This window comes from Pezoporus wallicus, unplaced genomic scaffold, assembly GCF_028554395.1.
Source record: "Pezoporus wallicus isolate ANWC-B61680 ecotype Strahan unplaced genomic scaffold, APGP_CSIRO_Pwel_v1 contig_7684, whole genome shotgun sequence".
Lineage (NCBI taxonomy): Eukaryota > Metazoa > Chordata > Aves > Psittaciformes > Psittacidae > Pezoporus > Pezoporus wallicus.
Window position 1 is genome coordinate 818,940 of NW_026642638.1, and position 20,005 is coordinate 838,944.

Here is a 20,005-nt window from a genome sequence, read left to right on the forward strand (position 1 = left end):
CGGAGCTGCGGGGGGCGCGCTGGGGACGCTGAGTGCTGCGGGTGGAGATGGGGACGCGGCACCCGGCGGAGCTCCTCGATGCACCACGGGAGCGGCTTCATACGTCATGCATACGTAAGACAGCTCCGTCATGACGTCACTGTTGTTGTCTTTACTGTAAGGGTGGTGAGGCACAGGTTGCCCAGAGAAGCTGTGGCTGCCTCATCCCTAGCAGTGTTAAAGGCTAGGCTGTGATGGGACTGGGTCTATGGGAGGTGCCCCTGCCCATGGCAGGGGGCTGGAACTGGGTTATCTTCAGGTCCTTTCCAACCCAAACCATCCTAGGATTCTATGATTCTATGAGCGTGGCACTGCTGGTGCTGGGGATGCTCCTGCACTGCTTCTCTCAAGGCTGGCTCGTGTCTAGACCCTCTTCTCAGCAGCTTTTGTGCATTTTTGTGAATGGGGGCTTGCCAGGGAACAAATCCTTGCTGCTTCTCCATGCACCCACTTTCAGCCCCAGGCCTTGGTGAAACTGACCATGGTATTTCCTGAGTGACCGAGAAAGGCTTTTCGTGTTTCTACCAGGTGTGAGCTGACTCCTGAGTGCAATAAAAATGGTCAAATTACATGCGTAATCAAAGCAAATAGTTTTACAGATGACTTAGGACCAATATCTTTAGTAGCAAGATAAAAGCCAAGCTGGCTCCCACTAGCAAACCACAGGGTACATTAGTCCTAGGCTTTTGCAGGACTGCAGAACAACAGCAGGTTAAACTTGCTACAAAAAACATGTGGTATCAGGCTGGCCAAGCTGTCTGACTCAGAGAATATTTAGGTGTTTGAGAAAATAAGGTGTTTGATTCTGAAAATGAGGAATCATTTTCAGAACCATGAAAACATTTCGGAAGTTACAACAGTGGCCAACTGAACTCAGTCTGATTTCCTGTTGCTCTCAGCCTTGAGTCAGAGCTGAGAGAGTTTATTTCTGCAAGGAGGAGTTTTGCTGACAGGTTCATGTTTGTTGACGTTGGAAGTGGGAAGTGAAACTAGTGTAGCTACAGAAACTGGGTGCTGAGCAAGCCAGGCAGTCTCAGAGATTTGTCACCTTCCTCAGTGTTGCCAGGTGTCTTCGCATTGTTCACCGTGAGCAATAAGGTAATAGTAATTCCTGGATCAGCCTTCTCTTACCAGCTCTCAGTTGTTTCTTTGACCAGTGAGGTGACATACCACTTACCATGAGAGTGGAACAAAAGACACGCTTTTTAGAACTAGAGAATGCTGCTCAGCACAATAAACAGAGATCACAACCATTCAGTATGACTCTTCTCAGCGGGCAGATGGAACAGACGGCCGAGCCAATGGCTCCTCGTAAACGTGAGCAAAGACTATTTCAGGAAGGACAGAAATATCCAGTGGCAGTCACTGAGTGACATACTGCAGATGGCATGATTAAATTTTCATTATTTGGTGTCATAATGTCTGCTGGGGAATGAAAAACTTAACAGTCAGCAAAATAAGTAGTAGTAGTGTCATATGGAAGGGAATAAGCCTGCCATTCACCTCCAGCTCAATGGAAGTACACCATTCACAAGAAAAGGGAGAAGAATGTTATTTTCTTCAATGTAAAAACCCAACGTGCTGATTGAAAGCTGCCTAACCACCTACCACTACAGGTAGCTAAAAAAACATACTTACTAGGAGTTTTTTGTCTTCATGCTTCCTTTTAATTAAAAGAAATAATTGCGCTGCTTCTCACATAAAGCCTGTAGTAGCTGAGTAGTGATGGTACAACTGTCACCAGTCCAGTTTAGCATCATTATAAGGTATTGAGAGCTAAGGGATTTAATTCACTGGTAACCTCTCTGCTTTTTTGCCTTGCCCTGATATGTATTAGCTAAGAGAAACATCTATGCTTAAAGTACTTCTCTGTAATTTTCTATCTTTAATAATTATGTCAAAACTTAAGTATATTCAAAATTATCTTCTTCTAAGACATTGCTGATACTTTAGGATTTGAAAATACTTTCAGATACAGATGCAAATTCCATTTCTTTTATATTAGCCAACTGCAGCTTCTAGTAATAACAAGATGGCAGAATACTTCTATCCTACATACAATGCAAAAGTAATTTCATGTAACTATTAAGTTCTTTAAGATCTTCAGCTGCAGGGTATGGATGTACCCATCTTGTGGTACCATTTTTGCAAAGTCTGGCAACACAAAACAACTCATTTTATATAGAAACCCTCTTAGCAAATGAGGAAATGTGACTGCACAGCCTGAAAATCAAATGGTAACTTCCTTCAGTATGTTTGTTGTACAGTATGGCACAGGAAGACTGGGAGCAGATACTTGTTCTAATTCTTTACTTGTAAAGGGTGTTATCTCCCATTGCTAATATCAGCATTGTCAGCTGCAGATAACGATATGCTGTCAAATTTCATACTTGTTTTAATACTCTTGATATTTTTAGCATTCCTTCCTAAACTGCATTTGGTGAATTATCCAAGGCTGCTTATAATTCAGTGAAGTCAGTTCAATGAAGTCAAAATATTAAAATTTCCAGAGTTTAGGTATGAACAGACACAGAGGCACATTCTTTTCTACCAAGTCTCCGTGTTTTTTTTCAGTTGGAAGAAAGAAGTGAGTGTATTACTGATGGTGTCACTCAGCAGGACGATTCTTTCGTGTGTCATTTTAATTACAGGGGAAACGTGGAAAGCAAAATTAATTGTTGCATCCAACGCCTTATATTAATCACAATGAACTGAGCTTTTGTACTTCTGCATCAGCTGTTTCATATGTTAACAGGTCTTCACAATAAAACCTTTCAGTCCAAAAATGTTGTTCTACACTAGGTTGTCTGATCCATGCTGTTTTCTTGATGCAGTTTACTGTGAGGAACTGTGAAGCACAAGCCTAGGATAGTAAGCCCTGTTGCAGCACTGCTGCCTGTCCCCTGCTTCCTCATGCAAGACAACGACTCCTTTTGTTCTTAGAAATGCAATACCTCTTCTTCCTTTAAAAAACATGTCTAGGCTGATGGCAGTGATGTCATTCCCACAGGCTGTCATTGTATTGATGCTGGTCAGGCTTTGCTGTTTGAGAGTAGCTTCAGCCTTAGTTAAAGATCAACCAGATCTGCAGCTGTGCAGCAGGGATAGCCAGGAGGACTGTCCCTTGCAGGCTTTGGTCTTCCCCCATCTAGGAGCTCTTGAGGTTAGATGAAAATGATTGTGAGGTGTAATGAAGCCTCCACCTCAAAATTTTATGAGTTGTTAAAGAAGATCTGGCTCACCTGTAGACAATGAATTATAATGAAGCACATTAATGTCCATGTGCAGCAAGAGTTTTCTCCCTATATAAATTTTCCTTATCTTTTCCAAATCTCAGCTACAAATGTAAAAGCTGCAGAAGCCTGGAATAACAGCAGGCAAACTCTGAAATAATGGGTTGGGTGTAGGTTTATGTTTTGGGGATGTGGTCTCTGCACAACACAAAAGAACCCTTTCATCTTGAGGTTTCAGGTTAGCTTTTAAGATTTTAAGTTGAATTTTACATCAGAGATGTTTTATTGTTGCATTCCTTCGTATTGCTCTAATTGGTTGACTGAGCCAATTTAGTGGAAATATATATAAAAAGTAATGTAGGCACCTGTGAATTACAGAAGTGGGTAATGGCCTGGGGCAGCACTGTTTATGTTATCTATGTTTTCTGAGTTATTTGAATGGTCAGAAATGACAACGCTCAGGGAAGACATGGAAAGGAGTGAGGCAAAGCAAGGATGGGACTCCTCCAGAGCTGTACCTGGCTCATGGTTCACTTGTCCTTCTTTTTTCTCCTTCCAGGTGCTATGCTCTCTCTTGCTTGCCGTAACTCCTGCCTAGCATGGTGCCAGATCATAAATGTGTCTGAATCGTGTTCTTCTCTCCTCGCCTCTATGGACGGGACTGTCAATGAAACAAACCGGAGCATTTCCATGCTTGCTGGAAGCAGATATCATCTCTACGTTGGCTTGGCTCTGGCTCTAGGCTCCAGTGCTTTTAATGGTTCTAGTTTCATACTGAAGAAGAAAGGACTTTTGAAACTGGCAGACAGAGGAGTCCCCCGAGCTGGTAAACAATGGTGTTGCCTTGCTCCTGCTGGGGACACAAATGTCTCCTGGCAAAAGCAAGGTTTGAGTCACAGGTCACATGTTTAAATCTGTCATAGTTGAAAGCTGTCGTACATAGAGTGATCAGAAGTCCTGATGAAGATGCAGTATTATTTTTCTGTGTATGATTACAGGGACTGGGATTTCAGAATTCCTATAGCTATGAGAGCAGTGGTGGTATTAAATCCAGTGTTATTTCCTCCCTAACTGGAGTTAGATACCAAATAGGAGTCTCCACTCATCTTATGTTTCAAAAAGCCTTTGTCTTTTTCCCATCTTATTTTTACTCCTCATTTGAGACATTTGAAAGACTTAAGATGGTAACTAGGTTTAGGTTTTGTGGAAAGCTGTGGGGAGGATACTCATTAGAAAAGTTTCTGCAGTTAGTACAACTATTCTTTTATAAAAGTCAACAGATGAAGAGATAGAAAAAGACCTATTGAACTAATCTCAAAATTCCCTTTGTATGGATTTAAATGTATAGCATTAGCAGTTTTTCTTTTGTTTATTGTGTTTATTGAAATGTAGTTCCAGAGGATTTGGTTATTTGAAAAAATTGTTACTGAATATTCAACATACTTATATTTTATATCAAAGAAGTCAATGTGTGCACTGTAATTTTTTCTTTCTAATTTCTCTCAATTTAAAGTATAAACACAGTCAAACTGCAGCTGACTGTGTATGGGAAAGCACTTTGAAGCATTTCTTAAGCTCACCAACAATCTTCATGGACATTTTACTTTTACTTGGAATTTTCCATCCATGTATATTTAGTTAAATATAATTTTTCAGAAGTCCGATTCACAAAGCAGTAAAGCAATTAATGAAAAAATCAGTTAAAATCAAAATATTCTTCGTGTCACATCCAGATAACATGCTCTTTCAGTGCTTTCTAGGACTAGACGGAAACGTGAAGCTGTAGTTTTGTTTATTATAACAAGGTGTTCTCTTTCTTCGAAAATGAGATTATTTTTTTCACTTTCAGGCCAAGGTGGATATTCTTATTTGAAGGAATGGCTTTGGTGGGCAGGACTGCTATCAAGTAAGTCACCTTCTTCCTCTCAATCTATATGTAAATGCTACATTAAGCAGACTGCTTTAAATTAATTTGTTTCCTGATTTTTCACTCCCTTCACTTAAAAGAAATGTCGTTGAAATGGTCTTTGTGACAGAAGCTGTTCTGATATCCCATCTCTCAAATCTGTGTTTGCTCTTTGGAGCAATTTGCAGAATAACAACCTTCTCTTTAATACCACATTGAAAGAGATGGGATTGAATCTGTCCAGCTCCTAAGAGTACTCAAGGGAGAAGTATTTAACTTTCTTCAGCCTGTATTATGTCCAGAGGAGGTTGTGCAAATAATTTGGAAAGGAAAACTTGCATATATAGTGTAGAAAAAAGATTTTGGTTTGTTTTTGCTATCATACAAAATATTTATAATATTATGCTTTTTATCCCCACTCTTCAACCTAATCCAAATGTTCTTTCTTCTGCAGTGGGATTAGGAGAAGCTGCAAACTTTGCTGCCTATGCCTTTGCACCTGCAACTTTAGTTACTCCCTTGGGTGCACTGAGTGTTCTCATAAGGTTAGTACGAACTGGAAGCAAACCTTGACAAATGAAACATTCACTGCATCAGGGGAAAATACTGTCTTTGGCTGAAAGTAGAGAATTTTAATAGGAAAACTGAAAAGTAATATATGGACAAAAAAATGCTTTTTGTTCTTTGGTGGAAAGATCCCTTCCTTATTTAGAACTGAATTTTCTGGGTAGAGGGAGTGAGAAGTCTTGTTCCAAAGACCACTGTATGCTTTCCCAGTAGCCTTCCACCTATATTATAAACTATTTCTTATCAGCATGTACCAGTTATACTGCTGATGCGCAGTGGTAGAAAGCTGCAATTTATCTCTTCCTAGAGAACTGAAAGCTTTCTCAAAAAGTCATATCATGTTGCAATGGAATTTTAAAAGAAAATACAGTATTTCCCCACTAAAATATTTTCAAAACCATTTCTCTTTTATAGGAGCATAATTTCATATTAAGGTACACTTACTAAGCATTTTGGGTTTGTTTGGTCTTTTCCAAGCCCTTCTGGAAAGAAGGCAAAGAAAATTTTAGCTCTTTTAATATCAATTGTTAAAATTTGTGGTTCTTTTGAAATGAGTGCTGTTCAAACAATCATTAGTTTGTGTGTATGAAGAAACAAATGAGTCCCAAGTACTTAAGCACATACATTAATATGGCTAGCATAGAAGCAGAAAAGACATGGATTATGCTCACAACAGATTTTCTGGGAAATAAGTTATTAGCAAAATAGAATTATTGAATTTTAAATGTAAAACTCTATTTTTTAGGACCTGACTATACTATATGAAACATTGCGTTTAAAACCAACCTGGGCCAGGTTTTATTGTTTTGATTTGGTTTGGGTTTGTTTTTTAAAGATGCTTGCAGCAATTTAACTGCTAAAAATGCAGCCATTCTGTCGTAGCAAAACCTGTGTAACTCAGTCACCTATAGATGTGCTGAGATGAGTGTGTAGGTAGATGCAGACTAACTGGCTGCCTGGCTTCTGCTCTGTGAAACAGCCTGAGTTTGGCACCCGTTTTCTTTCATGTGGATAGCAATCTTTCCAGTTTCCACTAAACAGAGGTCATGAGAGCTTCGTGTCAGTGAGCTTGCTACCCTTGTGTGAAAAAATGGCTTTAATTTGGTCAGTGGGTTGAGAAACAGTTTGTGAGCACAGCCAGACACCATTAAGCCTGTGTCTGTGCCTAAGGTGGTGCTCTAGCTGGCTAATTGTGTGCCCTGTGAGGTGGCCTCATCTGGGCCATATTACTGTCCTTAGGTTAAATCTTAAGCAGGGGGCTTTTGGAGAGCCTGAGGTCAGTCCTCTTCAAAGGGGAAGATGTGCCTTCTCTGTGGTTTTAGGGGAGTCCTGGAAAGCCAGGCAGAAATGGTGCCTGGGTGGGGGAGCCTGGGGACGGATAAGGAGCAGTTTCCAAAACGTGAGTGCACTGGTTCTAATGGCAAGTCAAGTGCTTTAAACCATGTTTGGAAGAAAATAGCAGTTCCTGTTATTAACAGGTGGGTAAGAGTACATACCCCTCACTCAGGCAATCAGTAATGAGAAGTTCCTTAAGCAATTAGGACCCTTTACAACCTGGAAGGGAGGCTGGCTAACCCTCCTAAAACCTGACCTTCTGGGTCCTGATCAACCTTCTTGCAAAACTCCTTAAAATTTTCTTCAGGCTGGTTTCCCATATATCCAAATTCAAAAGAGGTTTTGAACTATACTCTTACATTACACAGACAGATCTTGAATGTCTCACGCGGCTGCTGGATCTGAACCTTTTCTTTGTATTTTACTGAACAGTGCTATATTGTCATCCTATCTTTTAAATGAGAAGCTGAATATTCATGGAAAGCTGGGCTGTGTACTGAGCATTTTGGGGTCAACGGTCATGGTTATCCATGCCCCTGAGGAGGAGGAGGTCACCTCACTAGATGAGATGGAAAGAAAGCTGCAGGATCCAGGTCTGTACGCAATTGCAATGAACGCGTGCTGCAGTTCATAGAGAAGTGATCAGGACACTAAAAAAATTTAGTGTGTACTGGGACGTAGTCTGGTATTTTATCTCATGCGCATTACTCTTTCCTCTTTCTTACAGCATTTGTTACATTTGCTGTTCTACTAACAGTTGTTGCCCTTGTGCTGATTTTTATCGTGGCTCCAAAGAGAGGCCAGACAAATATTCTGATCTACATTTTAATTTGTTCATTCATTGGTGCCTTCTCTGTCTCATCTGTGAAAGGCCTGGGCATTGCCATTAAGCAAATGCTGGAGCAGAAGCCAGTGTATCGACATCCATTGGTTTATATTTTGGTGGGCATCTTAGTGCTCTCAGTCAGCACCCAGATCAACTATCTCAACAAAGCATTAGATGTGTTCAATACATCTGTAGTGACACCTATTTATTATGTGTGTTTCACCACAACGGTTGTGACATGTTCCATCATCCTGTTCAAGGAGTGGAGTAGTATGGACCTGGGTGATATCATTGGAACCCTGAGTGGTTTCTGCACTATCCTCATTGGCATTTTTTTACTGCATGCTTTCAAAAATACTAACATCACCTGGAGTCAGTTGATGTCCACTGTTGCCAAAGAACCATCATTAGCACACCAAGAATATGAAACCTGTCACACCTTACTGGAGAGCATGGAAGACCCTGCTTTGGCATATGAGGAGGACAATGTTTTATTCAGTCAATGAAACTCTGAAGCGGTGTTCATCATTGAAGTATCATGAATTGCAGACTCAGCTCAACTGTGTCTACCAGAATACTGCTCTTTTCTGCAGTCCTCTGGAAGACCATCTGTAAAGCCAGTTAAGTGTGGGCTGCTCCTCTGTGTGCCCACTGTTGGTAGTGATGAATGCAAATGTTCAGTAATTAACGTGACAGAGACCTGATGGTGATTGTATATTAGGCAACAAAAAACCTTGTCCTTATTTTTTTGTGCAGCATCTCCTATTGGAGAATTTTAGCAGAAAAGGATGGTCCTTGTAAGCTATGTTTACAAAGTGCAATTTTCCCATCATGATAAGAGATAAATCTGTGCTGAAGTGACAAGCAGTTTGTTATAGCCTTAATATTTCAGGCTTTATTCATATTTTTGTGCGTTATTGGCAAGCAAATTTGTAAATGTTCTACACGAAGAATATTCATTGGAGATACAATACGAAGAAAACAGTGTTTAACCATTTCAGCTTTGATTATACAATTATGCAATATTTTTTCACTTTTGATCACTTACCAATGAACCTTGAATAGATGGCACTAAAAAAATTTATGTAATACAGCTCTTGGTAACCAGTCTCCTTAACTCCTTTTTTTACTGGCAAAGTTTTAGCTCTTCTACCTCAGGAATCCTGAATGGTTTGCAAATCCCTCAATACCTTTCTGTTTCAAAACTGTAACCAAGTTTCATTTTAAGAAAAAGCAAATTCATTAAGAGACCTGAAAACAGTTTCTGTTGGCTTAAAAAAAAAAACAAACATTAGATTAAAGAATAAGCAGAAGAAAACCATAATGTGCAATTAAATATTTCCACTTTGTTTTACACTATTGAGGCTTAAGAAGGGACTTCCCTTATTTACATACTTCTTCCTAATACAGCCATCTATTCATCAAAACCCATTTAAGCTTTTCAAAGTTTTTTCTCATTCTTAATAGCAAAACAGTCCTGTTCTTCTATATTCTGTTGTAAAAGCAAAATCCATTTTCCAATCCATGCCCTATTTCTAAAAATACTGGGTAAAGGAAGGGCTGTAAACAAGGGTTGAGAAACATCAAAACATCTTTTGTTTTAGTTTGGCCTTTTCATCTTTTTTAAAAATGAGTATTCACTTCTGTTAGATATTTTAGCTATTAATTCACTGTAGGCCTTGAAGATTCTTATCTTTACCACAGCATGATCCTCAGTTGTGGTCTCTGATCTTTACCTCACGAAAACCAATTTACACAGTCCATGGTTTACTCATTACAGTACCCTTTGTTGCCACTTTTTGAGCAAGAAAGTAGCTTCACCAATCAGATGTGGGGTCATGCCGAGCTCATCAGAAAGGTAGTATTTCTAATTCCTGGGTTTTTAAGTGTGAGTCCAGAATGTTTGCCAGAGGATGCTAGCATTTCAGCAGTTAAAAACTGATTTTAATCAGCTGACATCTCTTTGCCAACCAGAACCTCCTCATGAAGCAGCCTGTGTATTCTCTAATGGTCGAAGAGTATAGTAAAAACAGATTTAGAACCCAAATTAATCCAGAACACTTTGGATTAATAGCAAATTGTTCTGCAAAAAATACACCTCATACCTAGCTGTAAGTACAAAAGGGTTGCTGCTGATAATCTCATCCATGTGTCGTGCAGAGTTTCAGTCCTTCCTTTCTGAAAGACATTCATGAAACATCTCATTTGTTAACTATTTTAAATGCTACTTTACAAGCTACAAAAAATTGGAAAATAACACTATGGATACTAGCTTAAAGTTAAACTCCAAGTTGCTTTTTTGTTTTCTCGCTTGTCATGGTTTGTAGTTGATGTACCTATAGGAAGAGGTAGAAACTGTATCAATCACCTGCACCTATTTCTGAACCCTCATTTTTACAATGAAGAGCATATCTAAAAAATGAGAGACTGAAAAGTGTGTCTGGTTCTTCTGCTCACAGAACCTTATAAAATATTGGAGGTAATCTTGCTGATGTAGAGAGGAGACCAGAATATGTCATTAGGCAATGGGTATTCAGGTTATCAGCTGTGATTACCTAATTTGAGAAGTGCATTCAGCGGTGCAGGAGGTAGCAACAGTGTTACCCCAGCAATAGAGACGTTTTCCCAACAAATGTACTTACCTTGCAAACATAATGGCAATGTATACAGCTTCATTTCAGCTTCCCACGTGACAAGATTTGCAACAATTCTTTGCTGATAAAATGCATGTGTTAAAAAATGCTTCAAAGAAAAATATTTATAAATGGGGTTTTGTTACTTCTTCGTTAATGTAGAGGATACTTTGGCTTTATTGGCCAGATTCAAGCTACAGAATCATTATATTTAAAAACAGGTAATACAAATAATAAAAAGAGTAAAGACAAAGTTTTCCTTTCAATTTGCCTTTTAACAAAAACTTGCATTACTTTTCACTGTGAAGTTCTCATATCATTTAAAGAATAACTGAAGAAAATACTGATTGACCCTGAAAAGTGAAAAAGAAATCGTTTGGCATAGCTCATGGTGCCTTTATTTGCTTATACAGTCATCACTGTGGTGTAGCTGAATGGGTTATTTGTATGAAAAAGCAACCAGTCCAATTCTTGAATAGCTGTGTGTTGGCATTTTTTTAAGGTATGTAGTAAATCTTTGAGAAGAGTCTGTCCTTTTTTATGCCAGGTCTGGGCTCCTTTTATAACAGTTCCTTGTCAATTAACTTGTACCAAGCAGAATTTCTGTATTTTCTACTGGTCCTGTGTATCTGCTTTTATACGTAAATAAAATTTACTAGAAAAATAGTTCTTTTCTTGCAATGTCAGAAAACCAAGCTAAAGCTTATTGTTCATGGTGTACAGGAAGTCTATCATGTTAAAAAGTAAATTATTGTTTTGTATAAAAAGCCATTTCCTAGAAGAGATGTTACTTTTGAAAATGTTTACATTTAGTTATTAATTTGGAATAACTTTAATTTTTAGTGAAATTATGCTACTGTAATAAATTACTCATGGATTATGTACTAAAATGACTTGTGTTTTTAAAACAAGCAATAAAAAGGGATGTAGTTTATATTTCTGGTAAACATTTAAACACTATGTATCTGACAGATCCAGAGAGAATAGTCTTGATTTTAGCAACTGGTCCTATGCACATGTAAGTGGATTCTAGAGGAAGGTCTGGCTAATGTCATAGAATCACTGCATGGTTACGGTTGGAAAGGACTTTAAGATCATCTAGTTCCAACCCCCTGCCATCGGCAGGAACACCTCACACTAAACCAGTTTGCTCAAAGGCCTGTCCAACCTGGCCTTGGGCACTGCCAGGCATGGGGCAACCGCAGCTTCTCTGGGTAGCCTGTGCCAGTGTCTCACCACCCTCACAGTAAAGTTCTTCCTTATATCTAACTTGAACCTACCCCTTTCAGTTTAAAGCCCTTCCCCCTTGTCCTGTCCTTACCTGCCCTTATAAAAAGTCCCTCTTCAGATTTCTTGTTCGATTTCCAGTACCAGAGGTCCCCTTTAGGTATTGGAAGCTGCTCTAAGGCCTCCCCAGAGCCTTCTCTTCTCCAGGCTGAAGAAACCAAGCTCAAGCCTCTAATCATCTTCATGGCCTCCTCTGAACTCTCGCCAACAAATCTTCATCCCTCTTAAGTTGGGGGCCCCAGAGCTGAATGCAGCGCTCCAGATGGAGTCTCACAAGGGCAGAGTAGAGGGGCAGGATCTCCTCCTTCAACCTGCTGGTCATGCTCCTTTTACAGTATCACACTATCACAGTATGCTAGAGATTGGAAGGGACCTCGAAAGATCATCTAGTCCAATCCCCCTGCCGGAGCAGGAACACCTAGATAATGTTACACAGGAATGTGTCCAGGCGAGTTTTGAATGCCTCCAGGGAAGGAGACTCCACAACCTCCCTGGACAGCCTGTTCCAGTGTTCGTCACCCTCACTGAGAAGAAGTTTCTTCTCAAGTTTAAGTGGAACCTCTTGTGTTCCAATTTGTACCCATTACCCCTTGTCCTATCATTGTTTGCCACTGAGTAGAGCCTGGCTCCATCCTCGTGACACTCCCCCTTTATATATTTATATACACTAATAAGGTCACCCCTCAGTCTCCTCTTCTCTAAACTATAGAGACCCAGCTCCCTCAGTCTTTCCTCATAAGGGAGATGCTCCACTCCCTTAATCATCTTCATTGCCCTGTGCTGGACTCTCTCCAGCAGGTCCCTGTCCTTCTTGAACTGAGGGGCCCAGAACTGGACACAATATTCCAGATGGGGTCTCACCAGGGCAGAGTAGAGGGGAAGGAGGACCTCTCTCGACCTACTAACCACCCCCTTCTAATACACCCCAGGATGCCATTGGCCTTCTTAGCCACAAGGGCACAGTGTTGGCTCATGGTCATCCTGTCATCCACTAGGACCCCCAGGTCCCTCTCCCCTACACTGCTCTTTAACAGGTCGTTCCCCAACCTATACTGGAACCTGGGGTTGTTCCTGCCCAGATGCAGGACTCTACACTTTCCCTTGTTATATTTCATCAAGTTATTCCCTGCCCAACTCTCCAGCCTGTCCAGGTCTCGCTGGATGGCAGCACAGCCTTCTGGCGTGTCAGCCACTCCTCCCAGCTTAGTGTCATCAGCAAACTTGCTGATAGTACACTCAATTCCCTCATCTAAATCGTTGATGAATATATTAAATAATACTGGTCCCAGTACTGACCCTTGAGGCACTCCACTAGTTACAGGCCTCCAACTAGACTCAGCCCCATAGACTACAACTCTCTGGCTTCTCTCCTTCAGCCAGTTCGCAGTCCACCTCACTACCTGATCATCCAGACCACACTTCCTCAATTTAGCTGTGAGGATGCTGTGGGAGACTGTGTCAAATGCTTTGCTGAAGTCAAGGTAGACCACATCCACCGCTCTGCCATCATCCATCCACCGTGTTATTTCCTCATAAAAGGCTAAGAGATTGGTCAAACATGATTTCCCCTTGGTGAAGCCATGTTGACTGCCCCTCATAACCTTCTTATCCTTGATATGCCTTAAGATGGTACCAAGGATAAGGTGTTCCATCACTTTCCCAGGGATGGAGGTGAGGCTGACCGGTCTATAGTTACCCAGGCCCTCCTTCTTGCCCTTTTTGAAGACCGGAGTGACATTTGCTTTCCTCCAGTCCTCAGGCACCTCTCCCGTTTCCCAAGACTTGGTAAAGATAATGGAGAGTGGTCTAGCAATGACTTCCACCAGTTCCCTCAGCACCCGCGGGTGCATCCCATCTGGACCCATGGATTTACGGATGTCCAGATTGCTCAACTGGTCTCTAACCCATTCCTCATCGACTAAGGCAAACCGCTCTGTCGACCTGACTTCATCTAAGGTCTCAGGGGTACAGGGCTCTTCAGGACTGCCTGCAGCAGAGTAGACAGAGACAAAGAAGGCATTCAGCAACTCTGCCATCTCTGTATCTTCTGTCACCAGGGCACCCATCCCGTTCATCAGTGGGCCTACATTGCCTCTGGTGTTAGTTTTATCTGCCATGTATTTGAAAAAGCTCTTTTTGCTGTCCTTGACCCTTCTTGCCAGGTTTAATTCTAAGGAGGCCTTAGTCATCCTAGCTGCCTTCCTACATCCTCTAGCAGGAGCCTTATATTCCTCCCAGGTGGCCAGCCCCTCCTTCCATGACCTGTAAACTCTCCTCTTCCACTTGAGCATACCCAGCAATTCCCTATTTAGCCACACAGGTCTCCTGGCCCTCTTCCTTGGCTTCCTACATGTCGGGATGCTCCGATCTTGAGCTCGGAAAAAGCAGTCCTTGAATGGCAACCAACTATCTTGGGCCCCTTTACCTTCAAGCAGCCTTGCCCATGGGATTACCCCTAGCAATTGCTTGAAAAGGCCAAAGTTTGCCCTGCTAAAGTCCAGGGTTGCAATTCTACTTGCTATTCTACTGGTCCTACCACACAAGATCCTGAATTCCACCATCTCGTGGTCACTGCAACCAAGGCAGCCCTCAACCCTTACTGCTTCAACCAGATCCTCCTTGTTAGTGAGGATGACATCCAGCAGCACTCCTCTCCTGGTCGGCTCATCCACCATTTGTAGGAGGAAGTTATCATCCATACACTGGAAGAACCTCCTGGACTGTGGCTGGGTTGCTGAGTGGTCCTTCCAGCAAACATCAGGGAAGTTAAAATCCCCCACGACGACCACGGCCTGTGACTGTGAGGCCGCTCTCAGCTGCCTGTAGAAGGCCTCGTCAACTTCCTCACCCTGATCTGGTGGTCTGGGTCTGTAACAGACACCCACAACAGTATCGCCCCTGCCAGCCTGCCCCTTAATTCTCACCCACAGACTCTCAACTCGCTCGTCATCTGTCCCTGGACAGGACTCAGTGCATTGTAGTTGCTCTCGCACATAAAGAGCAACCCCACCACCCTTCCTGGCTGGCCTGTCTTTCCTGAAGAGGACATGACTATATTCCAGTCATGTGAGCTGTCCCACCACGTCTCTGTAATTGCCACCAGATCATAATCTCCTGACTTAACACAGGTTTCCAACTCCTCCTGCTTATTTCCCATGCTGCGCGCATTGGTGTACAGACATTCCAGGGAGCGAGCTGAGCACACCGATTTCACCCGAGGATTATAGGAGGCCTCCCAGTCTTCATTAATTCTGGAGTGCTGCCCCACTGGGGCAAGCCCAGCTACAACCCCATCCCCCTTCGAATCTAGTTTAAAGCTCTCCAAATGAGCCCTGCTAATTCGTGCCCCAGCATCCTTTTGCCTCTGTGAGACAAACGTTTCCCACTTGTCATTGTCCAGACTGGTGCCCTATAAAACCAGCTCTTATCAAAGAATCCAAAGCCCTGCCTGTAGCACCAGTCTCGAAGCCAATCGTTTATGGACTGAATCTTCCCATTCCTTCCCACATCATCAGTGGAAGATGGAAGGAGTGAGGAGAAGATCACTTGAGCCCCAGACTCTTTCACCATCTGCCCCAAGGCCCTGTAGTCTTTCTTCATCCCCCTCAGACTGCAGGAAGCAGCTTCCCCCCACCTGTCTGGAAGACCAGCAGCGGGCAGTAGTCTGTCGGGTACACCAGGCTGGGGAGCACCCTGGTGATATCCCTGATCCGGGCTCCAGGCAGACTACACACTTCCCTATGATGAGGATCAACTCTGCATATCGGGCCCTCTGTTCCTCTCAGAAGGGAATCCCCTACTACAATGACCCTTCTTTCTTTCTTATCAGAGGCAGTCTTGTGGTGCAAAGTCGACCCCCTTTTCCTACGTGGCCTTGTGGGCTGGCCTTGCCCCACATTCTCACCTACCTCTCCTTCAAGATCCAGGGCCTCGAACCTATTACGGAGGGACACCTGGGGAAGCAGGGCAGGAAGGGGGAAGGGTTTCCCACGACACCGAACTGGAACTCGCTTCCAACCCTCGTCGTCTTTTTGGTCCCCTACCTCTGCGTAACATCTACAGGGCAGGGGGTGTCTCCGGCCATCCCCCTCTGTGTGAGAAGGCAGGGGGTCCTTCCCCTTTTGGGGGGTATCTCCCTGGAACCGTTCCGACTGGCACACCAGGGAGTTACTCCACCAGTCAATCTCAAAATCGATCTTTTGATGCAGCCCACGATACAGTTGGCTTTTTGGACTGCAAGCGCACATTGCCAGGTCATATTGAGCTTCTTTGTCCACCAGCATCTCCAGGTGTTTCTCCTCAGGGCTGCTCTCAATCTGTTCTCTGCCCAACCTGTAGCTGTGCCTGGGATTGCTCCAATCCAGGTGTAGGACCTTGTAATTGGCCTTGTTGAACTTCAGCAGGTTAGGCACAAGCTCACCTCACAAGCGTGTCAAGGTCCCTCCGGATGGCATCCCTTCCCTCCAGCGTGTCAACTGCACCGCACAGGTTGGTGTCCTTGGCAAACTTGCTGAGGGCGCACTCAATCCCACTGTCCATGTCATTGATAGAGATGTTAAACAGCACTGGTCACAATACAGCCCCCTGAGGAACACTATTTGTGACTGGTCTCCACTTGGACATCAAGCCCTTGACCACAATTCTTTGAGTGTGAACATCCATCCAAGGACTTTAGCTTTCCTAACCTGATCCCTGGTTGTTCAGACAATTTCTCTGTAATCCTTCCAAACTACTTGTCCTTGCTTCCACTTTCTGTCAGGTTTTCCAGGCAGTTAAATGAAGGATATTATCTAAAGTAATCTGAAGTGGTTTGGGAAGTAGGGCAAATAGTTAAGAACTAGAACAAAAGAAAACCTTGGAGGCAATATATTGCTAACCAAATTATGGCTTTAAATGCTGATAGAAAGCAAATCTTGGCAGCTATTCATTTCAACCTACCGCAGGACAAATTAATGGGCAACTAAATTCGTTACATAGCTGCACTGACTAAATGTAGGCAGGTCAAAAAGACTTGGATAGGTTAAATAATCTGCAGGGAGCTTGGAAGGAAGTACATGTGTTATTCTTTTCTGTAGAAACCTGCCTTCCCAGCCACACCTAAAACATCCATGCTGTAAAAAATCTTCATCCCAAAGAGTACTGATTCAAAACTTCAACTTCTTTACTCATTCAACCTTCTTTACTAATCATGGTTGCATCCTGGAGCCATATGGGGAATTATATACTTCCAGCAAACACCATTCTCTTGCTGTTAAATTCCAACAAAATAAAACTGGCAAGCATGTTAGATTATACTGTTTCAGTAGAGCAGGTTTTTGGTAGCTGAGTCCTTTCTGGCAGTGAGAGTCAGGCTGGTGGCACATGAGGGAGGGGTGATGATGTGTGTTAGTGTGTCTGCAGGGCCTCCCTAGTTGTGAAATCTGGGGAGAGTGAAAGTTGGTCTGAAAACCAAATGGCACTGGAGACAAATGTCACCAGACCTGTCCACACAAGTAACTGACTTGAATTGCCCATCCTGTGTGCTTTTGACCAGAAAAGTCCTGTCACTTTCTGAAAATATATTCCAGGTTGCCAACAGTGTGGTTTTGGGTTTTTTGTTGTTTTTTTTTTCATAGAAAAAAGATACATCCTAAGTGGCTGGCACACAGAAACAGGGAATTCAGCCTTTTTTCCACCCATCCACAATACGGACTTGCTGCAAGTGCTGTGATGTTTGATCAGGAACCATCACCTGTGTTTTACAAATGTTGAGCATGCATGCAACCTTTGGCCAGACATTCCCCATGTGGAGGTGTTGCACAGTGTCTCCTTCAACCCTTTACTGCTCTTCCAGGTCACTCTTTTATTATACAAAAGGGTTTTTTTAAACAGGTAATGAACATCCGTTTGCCCATACGGTACTTCTTTATGGTCAGCAACAGGGGTGGCATTCACTCTTCACTTCTATAAGCACTTGCGGTTTTGTCTGTTTGAGTACGGTTAGTGTTTGAGTTAAGAGCAGAGACACTGTGAGGGCTAAGGTGGCCTACTTAGTCTTTAGCTATGGGTGTAGCTGTTCTGGTAAGTAAATACTGTGTAGATACCTGACCTTTGCTCTGTAGACCTTTCTTGTTGCTGATTAAGCAGGTTAAGCACTGGTTTCACTGACTCAAGCGTTTTCCAGTGATTTTTTCACTTATTTATGATCAGCCTGATGATAGCATCTGTTAAATTTATCTGCGTCACAGTGTTAATAACAGACTACTTATAATTTTCCCAAAGCAGCCTATAGAAAGGTTATATTGAGAAGCTGAAGTCTGACAGGCAAGCATCATTGGCTCTGTGTATTAGACCAAAACATTTCAAGGATGGATGCATATTCACCATGGGGCAACTCAACAAAATGAGCATGAGAGGGGTGCTTTGAGTACATAAACCTAATGGAGCTGCTTTTTACTGCAAAGTATTGTAGTGTATTACATATTAACTTGTAGCAAAAAATGTGGCAAAACCAGTTATACAAGAGCTATTAAAAAAGATGCCTCATACGTTATTCAAATTCCCCATGTACTTTTATATTGCAGAGACAGTTTGAATTTCGCAGTTGTAGTGTATCACCTGCTGAAAAGCCTTGTACTTCTGCGGCCTGGGCATAAATTGTGGTGAGCCTGTTGTTTGTACTGTGTTGTATAGATCTGTATTTAGTCATAGGTCTGATAAGGAATTGAATGGTCATAAATAAGTCTATTATAAGAGTAAACAGTGACATCAGTTGGTGGCAATTCTTGTATCAGTTTATATGAAACAATAGGGATATCATGCTTCACTCAAACTAGAAATGCTTTGGAAGTGTGTTTGAAGGTTCTCCCAACTGTTCAAACAATAGGATTAACAACTTCCTTTCCCAAGGGATGATAACTGTCAAAATATTATTGCAGTAAAGATGAATGATTAATGGCAGGAGTGAGTTTGACCAAGAAATGCTTCCATCATCTTCTGGAAATTCAAAACATTGGATGTTTGATATATTTAATTTTGCTACAGTTATTTTTAAAAATTTGAACATGAAAAATGAAAGGTGCAGAACTCAGTCATTTTTTAGCTAGTGTTTTACATATTTTGCCTACAGAGTTCTATAAAACTAAATATGATGTATTTATCTATAAATAATTCAAAATTCAAGCACATATTTTGAAGAACCTATTTATTTGTAATGATCTATTTTATTGTAAACAATTATGGACTTCATCTGCCTTTTCTTCTCTATATTTCTATTGACCACAATTAAGATTTAAAATTAAAAGTGAATTTCTTAATAACATAAGAAATAGGGTTACAGACACTGTCCATGTCCAGTATCACAGAACCCATCTGGTCTAGGCTAATTCAAAGCATTTTACTATCAGATTCCAGCTTTAAATTGCCCATTAACCATTCTGGGCACTTACAAGGGAAGGACTAAGGCAAGTACGGGCATGCGAGTAGGCAGCAGCAGGAAAGGAATGGGAGACAATACTGGAAAACTGTGGGAAAGATTTGGATAAAATAATCCTTACTCTCCTCCTTTTACACAGATTGGTAGAGAAGACACCTTGAAATGCTTCCTTGATGCTCTGTCTTTCCAGCTGCTCAGATGTGATGTGGGAGCTGCTAAATGATGACTGCTTCCTTTTTTCCCTTTGTCTGCCTTTATGTGCAGCAGTGGTTGTGGGCACACAAATGGATGCTGCTCTGGCATTTGGTCAGTTAGCTTGCTGCCCCTTCTGAAACACTGCTCCATTTCTTTAGTGCTGGATGCTTGGCAGCATAAAAGGGCTTGCCTTTAACCATGACCTAGCTAGAGCTTTATCAAAGTTTCTTCCATCCCTTTTTCTGCTGCCAATCAGTATTCCCTAGTACAGGAGTCATATTAAGTATCAATTTAATAATGTTGTTATAGGAATTAGTGTAGCTCTGACCAAAGGAATAAATAAAAAGGCCTATAAGGTGAGTAAGCTTGGTTACTTCTTTCAGACATGAAGTTTTTCTCCCTGATCATGAAAACAAAGCCTTGAGAGTCCTGAACCAGTCTCCTGAGGTATCTCTCAAATGAGTAAAAATTAAGGCCAAGCCCAAACAGCTACTTCAGTATATAGGATGCTGATGACTTAAGTAGAGATTGCTGTAAAAGGCTGATGTTTTCTGTACCAGATACATTACT

At 41.9% G+C, this 20,005-nt stretch overlaps 1 protein-coding gene across 1 annotated transcript; it reads left to right on the top strand.

Annotated features, from left to right (window-relative positions):
* Nucleotides 1-47: 47 nt before the first annotated feature.
* On the top strand, nt 48-8,973 carry NIPAL1 (NIPA like domain containing 1). Its single transcript, XM_057431103.1, is given in 7 exon segments — nt 48-114; nt 3,735-3,817; nt 3,819-4,098; nt 5,122-5,178; nt 5,633-5,723; nt 7,513-7,673; nt 7,808-8,973. Coding segments are annotated over 7 exon segments (1,344 nt in total). The 3' UTR covers nt 8,413-8,973.
* Nucleotides 8,974-20,005: the final 11,032 nt, after the last annotated feature.